The sequence below is a fragment of the Hydractinia symbiolongicarpus genome, chromosome 3, assembly GCF_029227915.1.
Source record: "Hydractinia symbiolongicarpus strain clone_291-10 chromosome 3, HSymV2.1, whole genome shotgun sequence".
In the NCBI taxonomy this organism is placed as follows: Eukaryota; Metazoa; Cnidaria; class Hydrozoa; order Anthoathecata; family Hydractiniidae; genus Hydractinia; species Hydractinia symbiolongicarpus.
Genome location: NC_079877.1, coordinates 11101095 through 11121652, shown reverse-complemented (window position 1 = coordinate 11121652; position 20558 = coordinate 11101095). Strand labels below are relative to the sequence as shown.

The 20558-nt window shown below is 34.9% G+C and overlaps 1 protein-coding gene across 1 annotated transcript; it reads left to right on the top strand.

Annotated features, from left to right (window-relative positions):
• Positions 1–1182: 1182 nt before the first annotated feature.
• LOC130635689 (uncharacterized) lies at positions 1183–19022 on the top strand. The gene is made up of 17 exons (XM_057445108.1): positions 1183–1341; positions 3484–3616; positions 7329–7394; positions 7494–7615; positions 8140–8794; positions 10047–10112; positions 10216–10337; positions 10455–11109; positions 12362–12427; positions 12531–12652; positions 12770–13424; positions 14407–14472; positions 14890–15011; positions 15454–16048; positions 16482–16547; positions 17133–17254; positions 17368–19022. Exons 1-17 carry the CDS (start codon positions 1339–1341, stop codon positions 18667–18669), a joined length of 4938 nt encoding a protein of 1645 aa, XP_057301091.1. The 5' UTR covers positions 1183–1338; the 3' UTR covers positions 18670–19022.
• The last annotated feature ends 1536 nt before the right edge of the window (positions 19023–20558 follow it).

Genomic DNA, 20558 nt, shown 5'->3' with positions numbered 1-20558 from the left:
ACAGTTGATTCATAGTATCCAGAAGGTGATAGAAATTTTCATAAATAAGCTTCAAAATATGATTCGAGATCATGCTGAATTGAGGCACATATCTAGCATATCTTGGTATCATGTCTGAGTAACGACATGGATAGGAAAAACTATCTAAAAAGATGCACAGAGCTTCGATACCGTTTATTTTGCATTTTTTATAAGTTTTTATTTCATTAGGAATACCAAATATTTCTTTCAGTTCATAAATGTCATTTTTGTGGAATCTGAAGTCACTCCAACACTCGTGTGTATCCAGGTCAAAGGGCTGGTATTTCCAATAAGGATAATCTAGATTTTTTGATGTATTAAGATCATCAATAAAATAAACTCTTCATAGTTAATGACTCTGTTTAAATTGGCCAAGAATAAAGCTTCTCTAGCTTCACGAAAATTTGCCATTTTGTTTGTTTACATTTAATTTGGCGCTCTCCCGTCTACTATTAAAACTTTTTCCCGCGTAGCGATACAATTTCTTTTAAGACGGAGACGACTAAAATGCCGTCTTTCTTTTTTGCCTTCCTGTCGCGTAAGGTCCCTAATAATGGATAAGAACGTGATTTTTAAATTTAATTTGGATTTTGTCTTTAATTTATGTGCTAGCAGTCACCAATAAAGTCTCGAGAAATATTATTCACTTGCTTTTTGTTTGTAAAGCTTTTAAAAGATCTTACGACGAAATTTACACAGCTGAAAAAACATCTGAAAAAAATTGAGGAAGAGGGAATTCTCAAAGGTTACTTTTTATTTGGTGCTTGAGGTGGTTATCAAATGTTAAAAATGTTGTAACAAAAAATTTGACTAAAAAGGCAATATGAATGTAATCTTACATTTTTTTGCATATAATCAAAGAACTTCATTTTCTATGATTCTTGGAAACACACAATAAGTAAAAAAGGTTAATTTATTTTAGTTTGAAGCTGAAGGGGGGAGGAAAGAAGATGAAGCACCAGAAAATAAAATTAATTTATTTTAACCATTTTTGGAATGTTTTTATTTAAAATGGCGCAATGGTATCGTTTCAAAATTTAGAACTATCCTGTTAAAAAATTTGCATGCAAAATGATGACAGTCCAATAGGGCGTTCATATACTTATAAATTTAAAATTCAATCCCCCGGATTAGTATGTCTGAATAAGTAGCATTGATGTGGCAGTTGTTTTGGCTGAAGTTTCGTAACAGAGTCAAACATGGACAGCTGAATACACTCTGAAAACAACAAAACTATAATTTTGTAGCACAAACGTTATTTAAGCCAGTTTATTCACAACGCGCAAGTAAAAATAATACACAATATCAAATTAAAAAATGGTAAGATTTTTTTTTTGTTTATTTATTTATTAACTTTTTTTTTTGTTCACTTGTTGACTTTTCTTATAACACGCAACCCATGGGTAACCTTATTGACTATGTAAGAGAAAAGATTAAGAATTTTTCCTGGGGATAAATTTACCCCGAGAATTTATGACTCTTGCAGTCAGGTATTAATATGAGAAACTCACGTTATTAAATGTTACGTTATTTTATACTAGCGTCGAAACGCCGAGTTAAGCCACCAGTAGAAGTGCTACCTAGCGTTTAAGACCCGGTGGAGTAATTAATTAGATTGTGGGTGAAGTCAGTACAAAATTAAAAAGGTTGCCAACGGCTCTGTCTTCTTACAGACTCAATATAACACGTAGAAGAATTTGATTTGTTATGTGATAGCAAAATTCATTGGTTTAGTGGTGAAGATAGAGAAACCAATGAAGATTACCTTAAACAAACAAAGAAAAATAAGAAAAATTGATCTTATTTTTTGCTCATTCGCGAAAGTTTTTTTTCACACAAAATAGCCTTTTTCTTCAATTCGCAAAAGTTTTTTCTGCGAATTTTGATCAAAAAACCGCAAAACGCGAAAGTTTATTCCATTCCAAGTTTCTGCCCGCGTAAGTTTCTGGTGTTTCAGGTTTAAAAAAGAAGACTTCCATGCACAAAAAGCTTAAATAAAAACACAGTTTACAACTCGTCGTTACGCTGTCATAACAAAAACAGCTGGCTAAGCTGGTTAAAGTTCAAAAATGAATGTTACTCTGGACTAAATGCTTAGTCCAGGTAAACAATGTTGCATGTCCATATAGGTATAGCTAAACTGAATTTAGCTACTTTCATTTTTAAGCCAGATGTAAATAAATAAATTCTTTATATGTTTGCCTTTTCATAGTTAATTAGCAAATTTTTGTTGGGTTTAAGGAAATAGATGACAAACTAAGTTTGATAAATTTTCTCCCTGATCTTTGTCAGAGCATTTTCAGATCAAAACTAAAAAATTATTTCAAAATGCATGGACAAAATGGTAAAAATTCTCTTGATATAAATAAAATGTATAAAAATCGTTTATTAACAATAAAAGCCGTTAAAAATTATAAAGAAAATTTAAAGAGACATTAGCGATTAAACAAATTTGGGAAAACATATTGTAATTTTTAACGATTTTTAAAATTTATCAAATTTAGTTTGTTATTTATTGCCTTAAACCCAATAAAAATTTGAATAAAAAGTGAATAAATAGTTAGCCGGATAGCCATAAACCCAAACATAAAAATAAATAATTTTGGCCAGGATAAGAAGCTCTTATACCTAGATAACTGAATAAAAACGTCAAGTGATCAGCAATAAATTGGGCTAGCTAGCTAGCTTGCCAGAGCTAGCTAGCTAGCTTGCCAGAGCTAGGCATAAGCATGCTCCCTCAAAATCTGAGTTTATATCTAAAATCGTAAAATATTCGTTTGTTTAAGATTTATACATAGCTAGAAAACGTGACAGCTTTATATTTAAAAGAATTATCCAACTTCTATATTTTTTTACAAAAAGATCTTTTCACCATTACAAGCACTGTATCTTTACTGCCCATCAGTCACTGAAATTAAAAAATGATTTTCTCCCGTACATTCGCTTAAAGCTTTGAAACCATAGTGAAGCCAGATAATTTGTAGTGTTATTTCAACGATGATAACACTTTTTGCCGTCAGGTATTAGTATGAAAAACTCGCTTTATTAAGTTGGTTAATTAGGGGCGGCTTATTAAGGACGAGTAAGTAAAGACAAAAAAGACGTTTTTTACAACCTAAAACGCATGATATGACGTTCTTCGGGGTGTTGCAGCTTCTCTATAACATCAACTTTATTTGTAACGAACAACCTTGTTAAATATAGGATATACGAAATATGTTAAAAGTAAAACAAATAATAACGTCGGAAATGTGTTCGACTAGTTTTTAAAAGAAAGAACAAAGTGAAGCGGACAATAAGACTGCGATAATGAGGTCATTATTATGTACACGAACATGGAGACGCGCCATAATAAGAGTTTGTCGAATAGAGCGAGCTTTTTGCCTTTTTTTCCAATCCCTGCTACTTTATGCTCCATTTAACTTCTCCCTTTTAAATCTAACTCAAAAAGAATTTTTTTAGAATCGAATGTTAACCACGTGGCTCATTGTTGTGGCATTGGCTCAATTATTGATAGAAGGATCTAGCAGAGAATTTCATATCAACAGTAATTATGCAAACACATATTCTCAAGTCACCTCCCAGTACAGCGATGGTAAGGTTCAACAACGTAATAGATCATTTTTTTAAACGTGATATATATTCAGTTTTGTCCGCATAGGGGCCTTTTTAATTTTGAATAAAACTGTGCTTGATTTAAAAAAGCCGAAAAGGGCCCTATGGCAAAGTGCTAAATATACCTCATTTTACTGTGGAAAGTTTATCATTTCTTGAACATGATAGTTTAGTAGGCGACGTTTCGGGAGATCCTTCTCCCATCATCGGGCAAATTAAAATGATGTTGAGCATGTATTTATATAATTGCAGAGGATCGAAATGCATAAAAATTAACCAATCAGAAACGAGCTGATAATTACAGTTAATTACGGTAATTAACATTTTTCGGACCTAGATGTAGGTAACTACTTCTTCTGTAGGGCTGGTAACCAAATCTCAGGAAGTTGATACGAGATGCTGTTTATGTGTTTGTTACGTGCTACACTATTGATGGTTTCTTTAATTTTCCTGGCCGTTGTTCTGGACTCTCTGTCAATGATTTTCTTCTCATCCCAATTAAACTGATGACTTCTGCTCCAGCGGTGGTCCGCAATTTCATTTTTTTTCATATCTCCGTTTCTCACTGCGCGCATATGTTCTTGTACTCGTTGCTTAAACTTTCTTTTTGTTTTGCCTATATACAGTGCATCACAATCTTTACACGGGATTTCGTAAACAACATTGCATTGTTCTTCCAGGTTTATTTTGTCTTTTGGTTTAGACAAAGTGCTTCTTAGGGTGTCTTTAGAGTTAAGAATGCATTTGATCTTGTGTTGCCTTAAAACTCGACGAAGGATCTCGCTAGTACCTGGTACAAAGGGTAGGAATGCTGATGCGATGAAATCCTCTGACGTTTCCTTGTTGTCTCCGTTGCATCTTCTCTTCATTTCATTTTCTATTTGCGTGATGACTTTATGACTGTATCTATTTGCGATTAATGCATTTCTTACACGTCGAATTTCTTCTTTCTTCTCCTGTTTGTCACTGACTACGCTGTTGGCACGATTCAGTAATGAAGATATGACAATTTTTTTGCAAGATTTCTGATGGTTTGATTCGAAGTTAAGGTACTGGTCAGTGTGTGTTGGTTTACGATACACTGAAACTGAAATGGGACCATTCTTGCGTTTGACCAAAGTGTCCAGGAAAGCGATACTTCCATCGTGTTCAAGCTCAACAGTGAATTTGATTTGTCGATGTAGGCCGTTGATGTGTTCATGGAACTCTTCTAGATGAGATCTTTTGATTATGGCGAATACGTCGTCAACAAATCTTTTCCAAACCTTTGGACGTCTGTCTGATGTGAATAATGCTGTTGTCTCGTGTGCTTGCATGTACGTTTCTGCGACTACTGATGATGCAGGTCCTCCAATGGCAACTCCGTCTGTTTGAGTGTAGAAGTTCTTGTTAAACAGATACCATGTTTTGGTTAGAACAAGTTCGACCAAACGCAGAAAATCCGGTACTGGAATCTTCGTCTTTTCACCGAATGCAGCATCGTTTTTGATAAGGTCTTTAATGATGTTTATGGTGTCTTTTATGGGAACATTTGTGTAGAGTGATGTGACATCAAATGATACCATGCATTCGTCGTCTGCTATCTTTATTCCTCTGATGTATTCCGAAAATTCTTTTGAGTTTTTGCTGTGGTCACTTGCTGTAAATTTGCTGAGGATAGAAGCAACAAATTTTGATAGGTTGTATAACGGTGTTCCAGTGCAAGAGACTATTGGTCGAATTGGATTTCCCTGTTTATGAATTTTTGGTAGTCCGTAAAATCGCGGTGGTGGTCCATCACAAGGTTTCAGTCGGTAATACTGCTTATCGTCGATGTATTCCTTTCTCTTCAACTCCATTAAGATGTTCCTCGCTTCTCGTTTGATGACTTCTGCAGGATCTTTCTTCAGAAGTTTGTAAGGCCCGTTGTTGATGTGTTCGCTGCACTTGTCGATGTAGTCAGGTGTATTCATGATAACCGTTGTTCTCCTCTTGTCTGCCGGTAGGATTATGATATCTTTGTCCTTTGGTGTTTTGCTTTTCTGTAGCGTGAGGCTTACTTTAGCTCTTACTGTGTCTGCCTCTTCTTTTGGTAGATCTTTAATTGCCTCTTCCACTTTCGCAACTTTTTCTTTCTTTGGAATTGAAGCTGGTGTCATACAGAAATTCATTCCTTTTGATAGAAGGTTTGTTTCTTCTTTCGTGAGTTGTCTGTTGGAGAGATTGACAATCCATTTGCTCTTGTCTATACCCGTTTGTGCATCATCATTGAAACTGTCATGGTCTGTTGAACTTTTTAAGGTGTCTGTCTTTAACCGATCTCATTTCTTTTTCATACACGCTATCGTGAATATTCTTAACCTGTTTATATTGGTCGATGGAAAGTCTTGATTTGATGGTGTTGTCGAGATCAAGGATTACGTGATTTAGGTGGATCCGTTCTTGCAACAACTGGCGGCTTGCGCGCTGTAAGATTTTCTTATTTCTTTCAATCTTTACTCTGCAGGTAAGTGGAAGATCTTTAGGTGTTATTTCATTGTGAAGACAACGTAGAGAAAACCGAAGATGGTTAAAGTATCGAGCGTACTTTATTCTTGATTTTTCTAGCGATCTGACTTCTGCCAAGATGGATTCTCCATATTGCTGTTTGATATTATTGAACATCTAGGTCCGAAAAATGTTAATTACCGTAATTAACTGTAATTATCAGCTCGTTTCTGATTGGTTAATTTTTATGAATTTCGATCCTCTGCAATTATATAAATACATGCTCAACATACATGCTCATTTTACTTTGCCCGATGATGGGAGAAGGATCTCCCAAAACGTTACTACTAAACTATCATTTTCAAGAAATGATAAACTTTCCACAGTAATATAAATACTGAACAGACAAACAGAAAGAATATCTTCAATAATACCTGATTTTGCCTGAATTAAATAAATATAACCTTACAAAGATTAAATAAACAAATTTAAGTTATAACCTATTGATCGCCATTTTGAATAAAAGCTCCCGCGAAAAGCGGTATACATTAAAGTGCTTTACGGTATTTGTCTTAACACTGGTTGTGAAAATTTGTATTTGTTGCTCTTCCCAGACGTTATTCGACATAAATTTATCCTCCAAAAATTGCCCGATAATTCAATTTTTTCTGGTTTTCTGATAAAATAGAAAAACGAGTTAATCTTGGGGGCTAATCACGTGTTGAACTTTTACAGGATGATTCCCTTAATAAAGTTGTGTTTGAGTTTATTGTAGCAATTTTATGGGGTAGTTTCGAGCAATGGCCAATATGTAAAGCTATAAGAGATATCAGGCCTAAAATGTGACATACAGGTGCGTTACTAATACAATATCAATTGTTTTGTCTATTTATACCAAGAAATATCACCCGACGTCAAAAGTATAGACTGAGCTTGCGAGGGCTATACGCTGATCGAGGCGAAGTGATGCGACATCTATTCTCTACCCATTTCTGTAATCCCAATGTCAGAAATCAAGTTAAATGTAAAATAAAAAGAGGCACCAAGGATGGAGATTTAGGTTCATTTGGTATTGTAATTCGGACCTGCTAATTTGAGACTGTGATGCTGACGTTAATATTGTTCATTTTGTTTCTCCCTACTTGTCCTTACTTCCTTAAGCAACTATTGTAATGCTGTTATTTCACTGCTCCCTCATTCATCTTACAGCGTGAATTGTATTTTAGCCGGCCCATTACTTCCGGCAACGTCTGCGATGATCTATCCTAGTCCTACACCTACTGGAAATGACGGTAAGCATATTGTTTTCCTCAATGTTTTTTAACATTGCAAGTACATTTATGTCAACTTTCGAATAACTGATAATCTTATTTGAGTGGCCATATTTTTAGTGATGTATCCGTATGGGTCTTACCTTGGTGATTCCTCCATAACGTCTGGTGATGATTACGCAAAATCCTTTGTGCTGAGTAGTCCAATGCCTTTATTTTCAACATTAAAGTCTCAACTATACGTGAGTATGATCGGTTACTTATAACGGTGGGTTTGGCTTGATACATTGACAAGAAAGTAGGTAAACAGTCACCAAGTCTCCTCGGAGTGACTATTAATTCCTGTCGACAAATATTTTAATCGACCCTTTTTCTTCTAAAAGAAGTTTTTCACCGACTTTCGCTCTTTCCTTGTTTATTGCATTAAGAACCAGAATGCCCGGAAGATGTTTGACTATAAAAATTGGCGGTTTTTACGTTGCAATTTTTAGTTGACATTGGTACATGTTAAAGAGGAGTTTGTTAAATTACCTTGCATGTATTTTTTTATTATCCAACTTAAATAGCGGCTGCTTTAAAGGAAAAAAGTGATTTCCATTTTTCTTTCCAAAAATTAGTCTGCAAAAAAGTCGTTAAAAGTTGACGAAATGTGAAGTGAAGTGACTAATACTTGTGAAGGCAAAAAAATTCATCGATTTTCTTTTTGGAGAAGAGGTAAAGTACACAGCAAAGTTCTTGATTAGTTTCTTTCCTCCTTCCTTTTTAGATTTGCACCAACGGTTACATTACAGTAGACGTTTTGAGGGCGTCACCCAGCATAAGAATACCTGCCGACATAACAGTGGTGGCGCCATACGCAATTGATTTGATTGCATCTTACTCGGGAACAATTTACTACAGGGAGAGTTATGATTCATACTTACTCAACAAAGCCAGTAAAGACGTTAATCAAGCCTACACAAGCTATTTTCGACCAAATCGTTTGGTTATTATCACGTACTTCAATGTTCAGAGATATGGTTCCAATGAAAAAAACACCTTTCAGCTCGTGTTAGCCAGCGATGGTTACAATACTTACGCTATCTTCAACTACAATTATTTGGAAAGCTCGGGTGCTGTTGCAGGTTATACCGAATCAGGTTGCGACAGCCAAGTCATTTCAAACTCCGGAAATAGTAGGAATCTTATGTACTCTTCTAACATGGGAGTAACTGGTCGTCATGCGTATCACTTAAATGGCAAACGTTGTTCATCCAGTGTGTCTCCTTCGTGGCGGTCTTCGATAGAACAAACATCCAGCCCAACTACAAAGACTTCCGAAGCAATTTCGTCTTCTCTTGAGACAACACATTTCATTAAATCTTCAAAAGAATCTTCCAATGTTGCTTTGTCAACAAAAGGCATTTTGTCGTCACTGAACCGTAAGTAATACTTCCTATAATGCAGAAGGTGATAAATGATAAAGTGCATTTTTTGTCTCTTTTTCTCCTACGTTCAATCTTCGAGGAAAGTTTTAATTGATTTCTAAAGTCGTATTGTACAAAGGCAGTTATTGAAAATGAAAAAAGAGGTGATAGCAATAAACCTTCTAATAAATTTCGATTGCCGAAGTACGTTATGTTGAACTTGGATGTCTGATTTTATCAACCTAACAACAAGGACATTTAGTTTGTTATTATGTTTTCTGTTTTAATTTGCACAACGAATGTCTTTTTATCTTCTGTTTATACGCAGATACTATCTAGGTTAGACTAAACAGAACAAATTGGTTTCTGAAAAATAAAACATGAAACAATGCGGAACAACAGTTTATATCAAAAGAAATTGATTACATAAGAATAAAAAAGTCATCCCGTTTGGGTATGCTGATTTGGTAAAATGTATTTAATCAAATGATTCATCCTGTCTTGCCGGAGTCGCTTTAATTTGACCGAGAAATCTGCAAGACAACTCTCTTGCTTCTCATATAAAGAAAAATTATATTAGTAAATGTTTACTACAGCAGATGAGTTCTAGCCGAAATTTTACGATATAAAAAAAATACAATAAAATATAGTTTTCGTTCGAAACGTTTACTGACAGACTTTTCAATTACAAACCAATGTGTGACAAGAAGCACAGTACTTTAAAGGAAATGTTCAATGGATTCTTTCAAGGTTTTGAATAACTAGTCAAAATTTATTGGCACATGGTTTTGGAGATCAATTCTTAATCTTGTTGTCAACTAACTGCGATGCTGCCAAGATTGTTTATTTTGTTTCTCTGTGTGTGTCTTTACTCTCTTTAACAATAATTGTTTTGCTTAGGTGAATATTTATCATAGCACATCCGTATTTCACAATATAGAATTCTTCACCCGATCAGAACTCTGATCATGACGGGCGAGTATAATGTGTGTGAGTCACTACTTTGTTCATCACTAACATACTGACTGGCAGTGAGCGGAATTCGATCGGCGGTCCCCAGAACTGGGAGCCGCAGACGAACCCACTACATTACGTGCCGCAATATGTTAGTGATGAACTCAGATAGTTTATCCGGATGGTGTGTATACATAGGTGAATATTTATCATAGCACATCCGTATTTCATTCTCAACAGAGAATTCTTCACCCGATCAGACCTCTGACAAATGTTTTGCTGTCGTTAATTTTACATCGCGACTTGTATTTAGCCAGCCCATCACTCTCGGTAACGTCTACAATGGTCTATCCAAGTCCTACTCCACATATAGACGATGGTAAGTGTTTACTTTTAGTTGTCATATTAAATATTGCTACTACTTTTTTTGACAATTTGTGCACAGATAGTGGATGCATTTTTGCCGCAACACTTTCTTTTAGTGATGTATCCGTATGGTTCATACGTTCGAGATTCCTCAATAGTTTCTGGCGATGACACTTCAACTTCTATGGCATTGAGTTGGCCTCTTCTTTTATTCACACAGATAAAGTATCAGTTATATGTGAGTGTGCTATAATCTCCTTAATTGCTTCAACAATGACTTTGTTTTATTTAAATCTAAGCGGCATTATAGGAGATCATTTGAAAAAATTTGAGTTTTTCTTTAATTCTGTCCTAGATCAGTACCAACGGCTATGTTACAGTGGATACTCCTTATTCGTCAACCAGTATAACCATACCTTTTCACATAACAGTGATGGCACCATACGCCATGGATTTGGTTGCGTCTTACTCGGGACCAATTTACTACAGGGAGAGTTACGATTCATACTTACTCAACAAAGCTAGCAAAGATGTTTATCAAGCCTACGGAAACTACTTTCGACCAAATCGTTTGGTTGTTATTACATACCTCAATGTCCAGAGATATAATTCCTATGAAAGAAACACCTTTCAACTCGTGTTAGCCAGCGATGGTTACAATACTTACGCTATCTTCAACTACAAAAATTTGCAAAGCTCGGATGCTGTTGCAGGTTATTCCGCACCGGATTGTGAAAGCCGAGTCATTGCAAACTCCGGAAATAGTAGGAATCTTATGTACTCTTCTAACATGGGAGTAACTGGTCGTCATGTGTATCACTTAAATGGCAAACGTTGTTCGTCCAGTGTGTCTCCTTCGTGGCGGTCTTCGATAGAACAAACATCCAGCCCAACTACAAAGACTTCCGAAGCAATTTCGTCTTCTCTTGAGACAACACATTTCATTAAATCTTCAAAAGAATCTTCCAATGTTGCTTTGTCAACAAAAGGCATTTTGTCGTCACTGAACCGTAAGTAATACTTCCTATAATGCAGAAGGTGATAAATGATAAAGAGCATTTTTTGTCTCTTTTTCTCCTACGTTCAATCTTCGAGGAAAGTTTTAATTGATTTCTAAAGTCGTATTGTACAAAGGCAGTTATTGAAAATGAAAAAAGAGGTGATAGCAATAAACCTTCTAATGAATTTCGATTGCCGAAGTACGTTATGTTGAACTTGGATGTCTGATTTTATCAACCTAACAACAAGGACATTTAGTTTGTTATTATGTTTTCTGTTTTAATTTGCACAACGAATGTCTTTTTATCTTCTGTTTATACGCAGATACTATCTAGGTTAGACTAAACAGAACAAATTGGTTTCTGAAAAATAAAACATGAAACAATGCGGAACAACAGTTTATATCAAAAGAAATTGATTACATAAGAATAAAAAAGTCATCCCGTTTGGGTATGCTGATTTGGTAAAATGTATTTAATCAAATGATTCATCCTGTCTTGCCGGAGTCGCTTTAATTTGACCGAGAAATCTGCAAGACAACTCTCTTGCTTCTCATATAAAGAAAAATTATATTAGTAAATGTTTACTACAGCAGATGAGTTCTAGCCGAAATTTTACGATATAAAAAAAATACAATAAAATATAGTTTTCGTTCGAAACGTTTACTGACAGACTTTTCAATTACAAACCAATGTGTGACAAGAAGCACAGTACTTTAAAGGAAATGTTCAATGGATTCTTTCAAGGTTTTGAATAACTAGTCAAAATTTATTGGCACATGGTTTTGGAGATCAATTCTTAATCTTGTTGTCAACTAACTGCGATGCTGCCAAGATTGTTTATTTTGTTTCTCTGTGTGTGTCTTTACTCTCTTTAACAATAATTGTTTTGCTTAGGTGAATATTTATCATAGCACATCCGTATTTCACAATATAGAATTCTTCACCCGATCAGAACTCTGATCATGACGGGCGAGTATAATGTGTGTGAGTCACTACTTTGTTCATCACTAACATACTGACTGGCAGTGAGCGGAATTCGATCGGCGGTCCCCAGAACTGGGAGCCGCAGACGAACCCACTACATTACGTGCCGCAATATGTTAGTGATGAACTCAGATAGTTTATCCGGATGGTGTGTATACATAGGTGAATATTTATCATAGCACATCCGTATTTCATTCTCAACAGAGAATTCTTCACCCGATCAGACCTCTGACAAATGTTTTGCTGTCGTTAATTTTACATCGCGACTTGTATTTAGCCAGCCCATCACTCTCGGTAACGTCTACAATGGTCTATCCAAGTCCTACTCCACATATAGACGATGGTAAGTGTTTACTTTTAGTTGTCATATTAAATATTGCTACTACTTTTTTTGACAATTTGTGCACAGATAGTGGATGCATTTTTGCCGCAACACTTTCTTTTAGTGATGTATCCGTATGGTTCATACGTTCGAGATTCCTCAATAGTTTCTGGCGATGACACTTCAACTTCTATGGCATTGAGTTGGCCTCTTCTTTTATTCACACAGATAAAGTATCAGTTATATGTGAGTGTGCTATAATCTCCTTAATTGCTTCAACAATGACTTTGTTTTATTTAAATCTAAGCGGCATTATAGGAGATCATTTGAAAAAATTTGAGTTTTTCTTTAATTCTGTCCTAGATCAGTACCAACGGCTATGTTACAGTGGATACTCCTTATTCGTCAACCAGTATAACCATACCTTTTCACATAACAGTGATGGCACCATACGCCATGGATTTGGTTGCGTCTTACTCGGGACCAATTTACTACAGGGAGAGTTACGATTCATACTTACTCAACAAAGCTAGCAAAGATGTTTATCAAGCCTACGGAAACTACTTTCGACCAAATCGTTTGGTTGTTATTACATACCTAAATGTCCAGAGATATAATTCCTATGAAAGAAACACCTTTCAACTCGTGTTAGCCAGCGATGGTTACAATACTTACGCTATCTTCAACTACAAAAATTTGCAAAGCTCGGATGCTGTTGCAGGTTATTCTGCACCGGATTGTGAAAGCCGAGTCATTGCAAACTCCGGAAATAGTAGGAATCTTATGTACTCTTCTAACATGGGAGTAACTGGTCGTCATGTGTATCACTTAAATGGCAAACGTTGTTCGTCCAGTGTGTCTCCTTCGTGGCGGTCTTCGATAGAACAAACATCAAGCACAACTATAAAAAATTCCGAAGCAATATCATCTTCTCTTGAGATAATACATTCCAGTAAACTTTTAAAAGAATCTTCCAGTGTTGCTTCGTCAGCAAAAGGCATTTTGTCGTCATTGGGCCGTAAGTAATACATCATACGTATCGATAAGACTCCTGGAAAAATCCACTGAAGCAGAAGAACAATAAAAATTATAAAAATCCGTCATCTGAATTTTGCTGACGTAAACAATGACCCGTCCATACACAAAAATATTTAGAAATTTATTTGATCGTTGTTTCCAATGCGTACAGCTTTAAAAGCTGATCAAGATAAATTTTTTCACCTGTTGACTCTATTGTGTAAAGCTTTAGACACTGATGGAAAAAATGTTAGGATAGTGCACTTTTGACAAACAGTTGAAGAGGTTTTGGATTTACTTCAATGACGGTACTTCAATGACGTCATCAACCTGTCTGCTTCGAAATGGCTAGTATGACCTAGCTTTGGGTAACTTAGCCAATTTGGCCCTCGGTGGTCCCTAGTTACCCACGTAGAAGATCACGTCACTTATTTCCAGTCGTTTCCAGGATATAAGGCCTTAAACATAAAAGTGCAATGCAATGGCTTCGTTAATTAAAAAGAAAGGTTTTAAAGTCAGTTTAGATACATTGAATTGAGAGTATAAGATTGAACAATTATTTTATTCAAAAGCTTGATAAACAAATAGGTGTTGTTCTTAGAATAGGATTTTCTCAATTTTATTTTTTCTGCACAGATCACTTTTGCCATGTGAAGAACTGACATGCGCACTCATGTAAACATCATATACACAACAGAGCACAGAAATCAATTAAATCCATTTGAAAACAAAATATTCGTTGGTGAAGCCGTTTTAAAAAAGCGAAATTAATAACACAATTCAGTGCCAGTGCATTTTGGAACTTATGCTTTCGAGAAATCTACAGGAATTTCAATATAATAATTTCAACACCATAAGATCTCGATTTTTTAGCTACTTACAAAAATTGGCGCGTGTACAAACATTTTACGCAACTTTTGTAAACATTTACTATGTTAGAACTTTATAATATTATCGTGTTCACCCAAATTTCTTTTTTTCAGCAACATCTTCTGTTATGGTCACTTCAACAATGGTAACGCCCACCCCTTCTCCAGTCCCGAAAGAAGGTAACTTCTTAAAATTCTAAAACCTACATATTACGAAAAGATTTTTAATACGTTTTAATGAGTGTGATAGATCAGCATAACAACCCTTTTATAGAAAATTCTTAACAATTTTAAAATATCAGACAATTTGATCTTTCATGAGTGAAGGACTTAATTTTTTCATGTGAATATATGAGAAAAAATTGGGAAAAGTTGTACACTACAAAGGTCACGTCATATGTACCTTATTATATTTTATTATTTTTTTTTTTAAGTTATTGTATTTTGTATCATTTTTTAATTAACATGTTTTAATTAAACGGTACACCTCAAAAGCCTTAAAAATGCAGGATCTTGTAAGCATAGAACCAGGAGTATCCTTCCAGATTTGCAAGACAAAATAAAAGGTGTTTATTATTAACTAGCGTTCTGATTTAGTGTTATATCCGTACGGAAGTTTCTTTGGAGATAGAAGCATAGTAAACAATTACCAATCTGTGTATTCGCTATCTTTATCACAACAGATGCCTTTATTTGGAAAGATGAAATCAAGTTTATACGTAAGTTTTTTTTGAAAGATCTTAAGGAGATTTACAGTTACATGATTTACAGCTAGATGATTAGGTAAGATTCCTACATACATGATTTGCATTAGAATCTCTAGCGCAAGTGTTAGCTTGATGGTATCAAGAAAGCTTTTTACAAATCAAAAGCAAATTATCATGGGCAGATACCAAGCTAGAGAAAAGCAATGTCGTTTATATAAAACACATTACTTGTGTAAAAATGAAATTACACTAAATAGTCGTTGGTCCGTACATATCCCATTTCGTGCATACCTTTTTAGCCTGTGAAATAAATAAATTACTCTGCAGAATGCCCGCAGAAGCAGAAAAAGTACAGATATTGTTAATACATATATTTCATAATAGTAAAAACGTTTTCTATCAGTTTTAGTTTTTACAACGTTCTAATCCTTTACTGTAAAACTTTATATTTTAGATCGATACAAAGGGTTATATATTACTGGATGTTCCGTCTGACAGATCAAGTGTAACTATACCGTACTATACGCCGGTTATCGCTCCATATGCGGCATATTTTTCTCCAGCCTGCGATGGTCCATTGTATTACAGGGAAACGTACGATGCTCATGTGTTATCAATGGCAAGCAATGATGTAAGGAGAGCCAGTCAAGTCAAGTTTCAAGCAAAACACGCTGTTGTTATCACGTATCATAATTATGGTGGGTATTGGTATCAGCGTAACACATTTCAACTTGTCCTAGCTAGTGATGATACGCAGACGTTTGCTATCTTTAACTATAAACAGCTTCACTCGTCTGGAGCTGTGGTAGGATTCTCTGATTCAAATTGCATGAACACGTTGCTGGCGCAAGCTTCACATAGCCAATCTTTGATGTACACGAGTAATGTGGGTTTTCCTGGTCGACACGTCTATCAAGTTTCTGATTCCAACTGCAGCACATCCTCTGTTATATCATCACAGCTTATTTCTTCTTCGTCAAGTGTTCAAAGCATTGAGTCGGTGAAGTCAAGCGTTTTGTCTACCAGCTTGGTATATGCTACAATATGGCGTAAGTATTTTTTTATTAGCAACTTTTTACTGTGGAAAGTTTATCATTTCTTGAACATGATAGTTTAGTAGGCGACGTTTCGGGAGATCCTTCTCCCATCATCGGTCAAATTAAAATGATGTTGCACAAGTATTTATATACATGTGCAACAAAATTCATAAAAATTAACCATTGGTTAATTTTTGTGAATTTCGATCCTTTGCAATTATATAAATACATGCTCAACATCATTTTAATTTGCCCGATGATGGGAGAAGGATCTCTTGAAACGTCGCCTACTAAACTTTCATGTTTAAGAAATGATAAACTTTCCACAGTAATATGAATACTGAACAGACAAACCGAAATAATATCTTCAAGAATAGAAACTTTTTTATTTTTTTTTATTTTTTAATATTATTTGATAAGTTTGCAATTGCTCGATATATTTTAGCCACGCCGTCTTTTTCATCAATAACTTTGGCAACTTCGTCTTCGGTGACAACAATTCCTCAAATGGGTAAGTTTTATTTTTTTTCTATGTAATGTGACAATCAGTTGAATTAAATAACTTGAAATTCTTAATTTGAAAATACAATTTTCTCCATTATCACTTTTTATATACTTATTTAAAAATCTTTATTCCAATACAGGTCAAATAGCAACCTACATATTAGGTGTATATTACACAATGGACTCCTAAGTGCTTTAAAGATGATGGATCGAGTGCAAGGAAGTAGCAAAACGCGCACGTTCCACTCGATCCATCTTCTTCGAGGGTTATTTCATCAAATATCTCACATATGAACTTCGGATCCTAATAAATATTACAGTTTGTGTTTTTGGTCATATCAAATTAAGAAAAATATTTGTCTTTGTTAAGAAGCTAGACAATTTTTTGTAACTAGGCCTCCAAAAACAATGTGATTTGCGCTTTTAACAGTCTCGTAAAAATTAATTAAGTTACAAAATGTAAGTTTGCCTTTTGTAAGCTGTTGCCAACACTGTCAATCTTTTATGTATGAATATATTATATATTATATCTGCGCCACATTAAACAAATATGCATCCCATCCCATATTTATGTGATGACTATATTTTATAGTTATGTACCCGTATGGTAGTTTTCATGGTGATAGAAGTGTGACAACTGGTGATGACCATATAGCACATGTCATATTATCTCGGCCTATACCCTTTTTATCCAAAATGAAAGCTGATATCTATGTAAGTATTCAAAACAAACATTTGTGGCACATTCAAATTCCTATTTTTAAAAGATACACTTTAAACACTTGAGAAAAGCAACAAATTAACGAATTACAATTTCTAATTTTTAGATTAGCACAAACGGAATAATTACTGCAGATAGACAATCAACTAAGGGAAAAGTAAAGTTGCCTTTCTACCTTCCAGTGATTGCACCATATTCTCTTGATATGATTGCGACCAACAGGAGTGCTTTGTACTACAGAGAAAGCACAGCTGTACATTTGCTGAACAAAGTAAATCAAGATGTTCACAGAATTTCCTCTTCTCGCTTTAAAGCACAGCGTGTCATTATTATCACATACGAGAATTTTAAAAGTTATATGAATCGCCAGGAAACAAATACTTTCCAAGTGGTTCTCGCTACAAATGAAGAAGTCACATACGCTGTGTTTAATTATAAAAATCTTCAAAGCAGTAATGCAGTTGCAGGATTCTCTGAACCAGATTGTCAAAGTAGAACATTCCTATCACACTCGGGTAGCAGACATCTAATGGAAGATACAAATATTAATATTAAAGGAAGGCAGGTTTATCTTTTAACAAAAACCAATTGCCTTAATCCTGTGATAAATGCTTCATCGTTTACCGTTCCTATCAATTCAAAGATTGGCTATTTAAAAGGAGATGAATTTGGTTTGCTGCGTGTACATGATTATTTCGCAGTTTTTGTTGACATTGTAAGCGGAAAGTTTTCCAGTTCAGCATATTTGAAAGAGGTATCAAGTAACCAAAGTGAAGTCAGTTATAACATAGCGTACTCCTTGCTTGCTCCTGAACCAGCTAATTACACAATCAATATTTTGGCGATACAAAGAGGATATGAGAGAAATTCTTACATTGATTACGGGCTCGTTTTATTGCACCTTCCATCGCGGCAACTTGTGTGCGTGGAACAAAAATTCGCCCGCCGGATGTCTTTGGTACCCGCCATTAAATTAACTGGCATACTCAGTAAAGACGTATCAAGTGATTATTTGTTGCGGTACGCCTTTATTTGGGTACAAAGAGTGACCACAACTGGTGTTACCATCTGTGGAAGAAAAAGATTCCTGCTTAGTGGCACTAGCACAATATCAGTAAATTTCCTGGCTGTTGCTGGTCAAAGTCAAGGCTTTGCTGTAACTGGAATTGTGTCATTTCCTCAGGGAATTAATGTGTCATGCAGACGACAAAACTTCAAATCAAGATACCTAAGCAGACCTCACGCTTTTGTCAGTGCGATAGAGGCTGATTCAGAAAGCGGCATCCTCACTTGGATAAACACTATCACCGCATATTACATTGAAATTTGCATGAAAGTCCCTGGTGAAAATGCGAGCCGTCGAAGATTAATAAAAACTAACTTTATTCTTAAGAATAATATTGGTTGATTGAAAGTTGTTAAGAGTTGTAAATTTTCATAAGTACGTAATTAGGAGCTGGAACTAGATGTATAAAAGGGCAATATTGAGCATTAGTTGATACTAAAATATAAGGCATTTACATTTTTTCAAGTTACAGAGCTGTTGGTACATTGTACTGACTTTACTGGATTGGTCGAAACTTAGACCTTTGGCAACATTTTGCGGCATAGCCCGAGATAAGCAGTTATTATTAGCGCCTCTTAACTCTAAAACAAAAAAATTGTTGGAGCGTTTTTTGATTGTAAATTTGCAATTAGATATACTTAAATATAAATACACTTTTGTAATGGTGCTGTGTCAAAATTATATGGTGAATGTGACTGATTTGTTTTATTTTCTCGGATCCCGGAAGTTCAAACGTATCAAATTCAAGTAAAATATGTGCGAAAGACGTTACTTCTTGTTGTTAGTTTCAAAGAAGAATCTTCTTAAATGATCTCCAAAAAAATCTTGATTGTTAGAAGGATCATTAGGATTTATATTTTTAAAATAAAAAGTGCATTTGCGTTGCTTTCGATTTTTATGCCTGTAGTAACATTTTGCCGTCTCACAATGCAAAGTATTACGCTCTATCTCGTTAGTAAAATCTTGAGATGATTTTACATAATATGTAAAATCAACACTAGATTTGGAAAAAAAATCAATTAACGTTTGAAGTAAGAAGTTTCGATTTTTGTTAGGTTTTTGATGGTATTTGAGCACTGCCGCTGTGATGTTCAGATTATTAATAATGCTCCAATTCTGAATTTTCTTTAAATCTTTACACTTATATATAACATTTATATACAAAAAACACTTGATACACTGTGCAAGTAAAAAAAATATATATAAAAAAACGTGTAATTGATAAAGGAAACGATTTGCGTCAAATTTCCAATACCATCTCCTAGTACCTTCCATAACGTGAAATGACAAATAGCAATCACTAAACCACGAGGGAAAGAGATTGCGTTAGTTTTTGTAACTCTTACGTTTTGCCTCTTTATTAGTTTCGCTGGCTTAATAAGCGGGGGATTAGCCCACACTATCCCCCTAACCAATTTTTTCTGAGAAAGGTGATTTTTAAATAAAGATGTGAGACTTGTGTTATTTCTTTACTCTTTTCAAACCAATTTCTTGCATTGATTTTATAGAATTTCAAGGTGTTTGCCCGCAATCATCTCTCTAATTTTTAAAAAATTGCTCTCGTTGAAACATAATGCTGTGTTGTAAGATTTATTGTGTATTTAAGTTCTTTTTTAGTTAGTACAAAGCACATTATTTTCGACCCAAGATGATCGAGGTCTTGCGCATCAGCCTTATCAAAACTCTGCCATGTTTACTTTTTTGTGCTCCTTTGCAAATGAAAAGCAAATGTTGTCAGCAAACAAAAAGGACAAAAGCGCAAGGCGGTGTTTTTAATTAAAGGTTTTAAAACGTGCCACGGCGCAAATTTTTCACAACAATTATCTGCAATGGACCTTGTTATTAAGAGTTTTCGTTAACGAGAAATATTAACTAAGGTTAAAAGTATAGAAGAAGCTTGTGAGCTCGATGCCCTGTCCCTTACTAGGAGATTCTGTATTATGGTCAGATAAAAATCAATTGAAAATGCAAATCTGCAACATAGTAAAAGCAATATAGTCATTACGTATCAACTCGTATCAGCAGAAGATGAACCTTTTTGATTGCGTTTTAGATTATGGACCACGGGTTTCGAACAATTTAATTTTGTATTTATTTTCGTGTTAAGGCGGTAGACACGTAGGTCTTCCGCACCTGTCTGTTTATATCATTCTTATCGTTTAAATCTCTTTGTTAAGGAGTAACAAGTGACTTATTTTTTGTTCCAACAAACACAAAAATTTACTGACTTT

Coding starts and splice junctions, on each gene's coding strand:
- LOC130635689 (XM_057445108.1), top strand. Junction 3,617..7,328: donor CACCTCCCAGTACAGCGATG/GTAAGGTTCAAC, acceptor ATTGTATTTTAG/CCGGCCCATTACTTCCGGCA. Junction 8,795..10,046: donor CATTTTGTCGTCACTGAACC/GTAAGTAATACT, acceptor ACTTGTATTTAG/CCAGCCCATCACTCTCGGTA.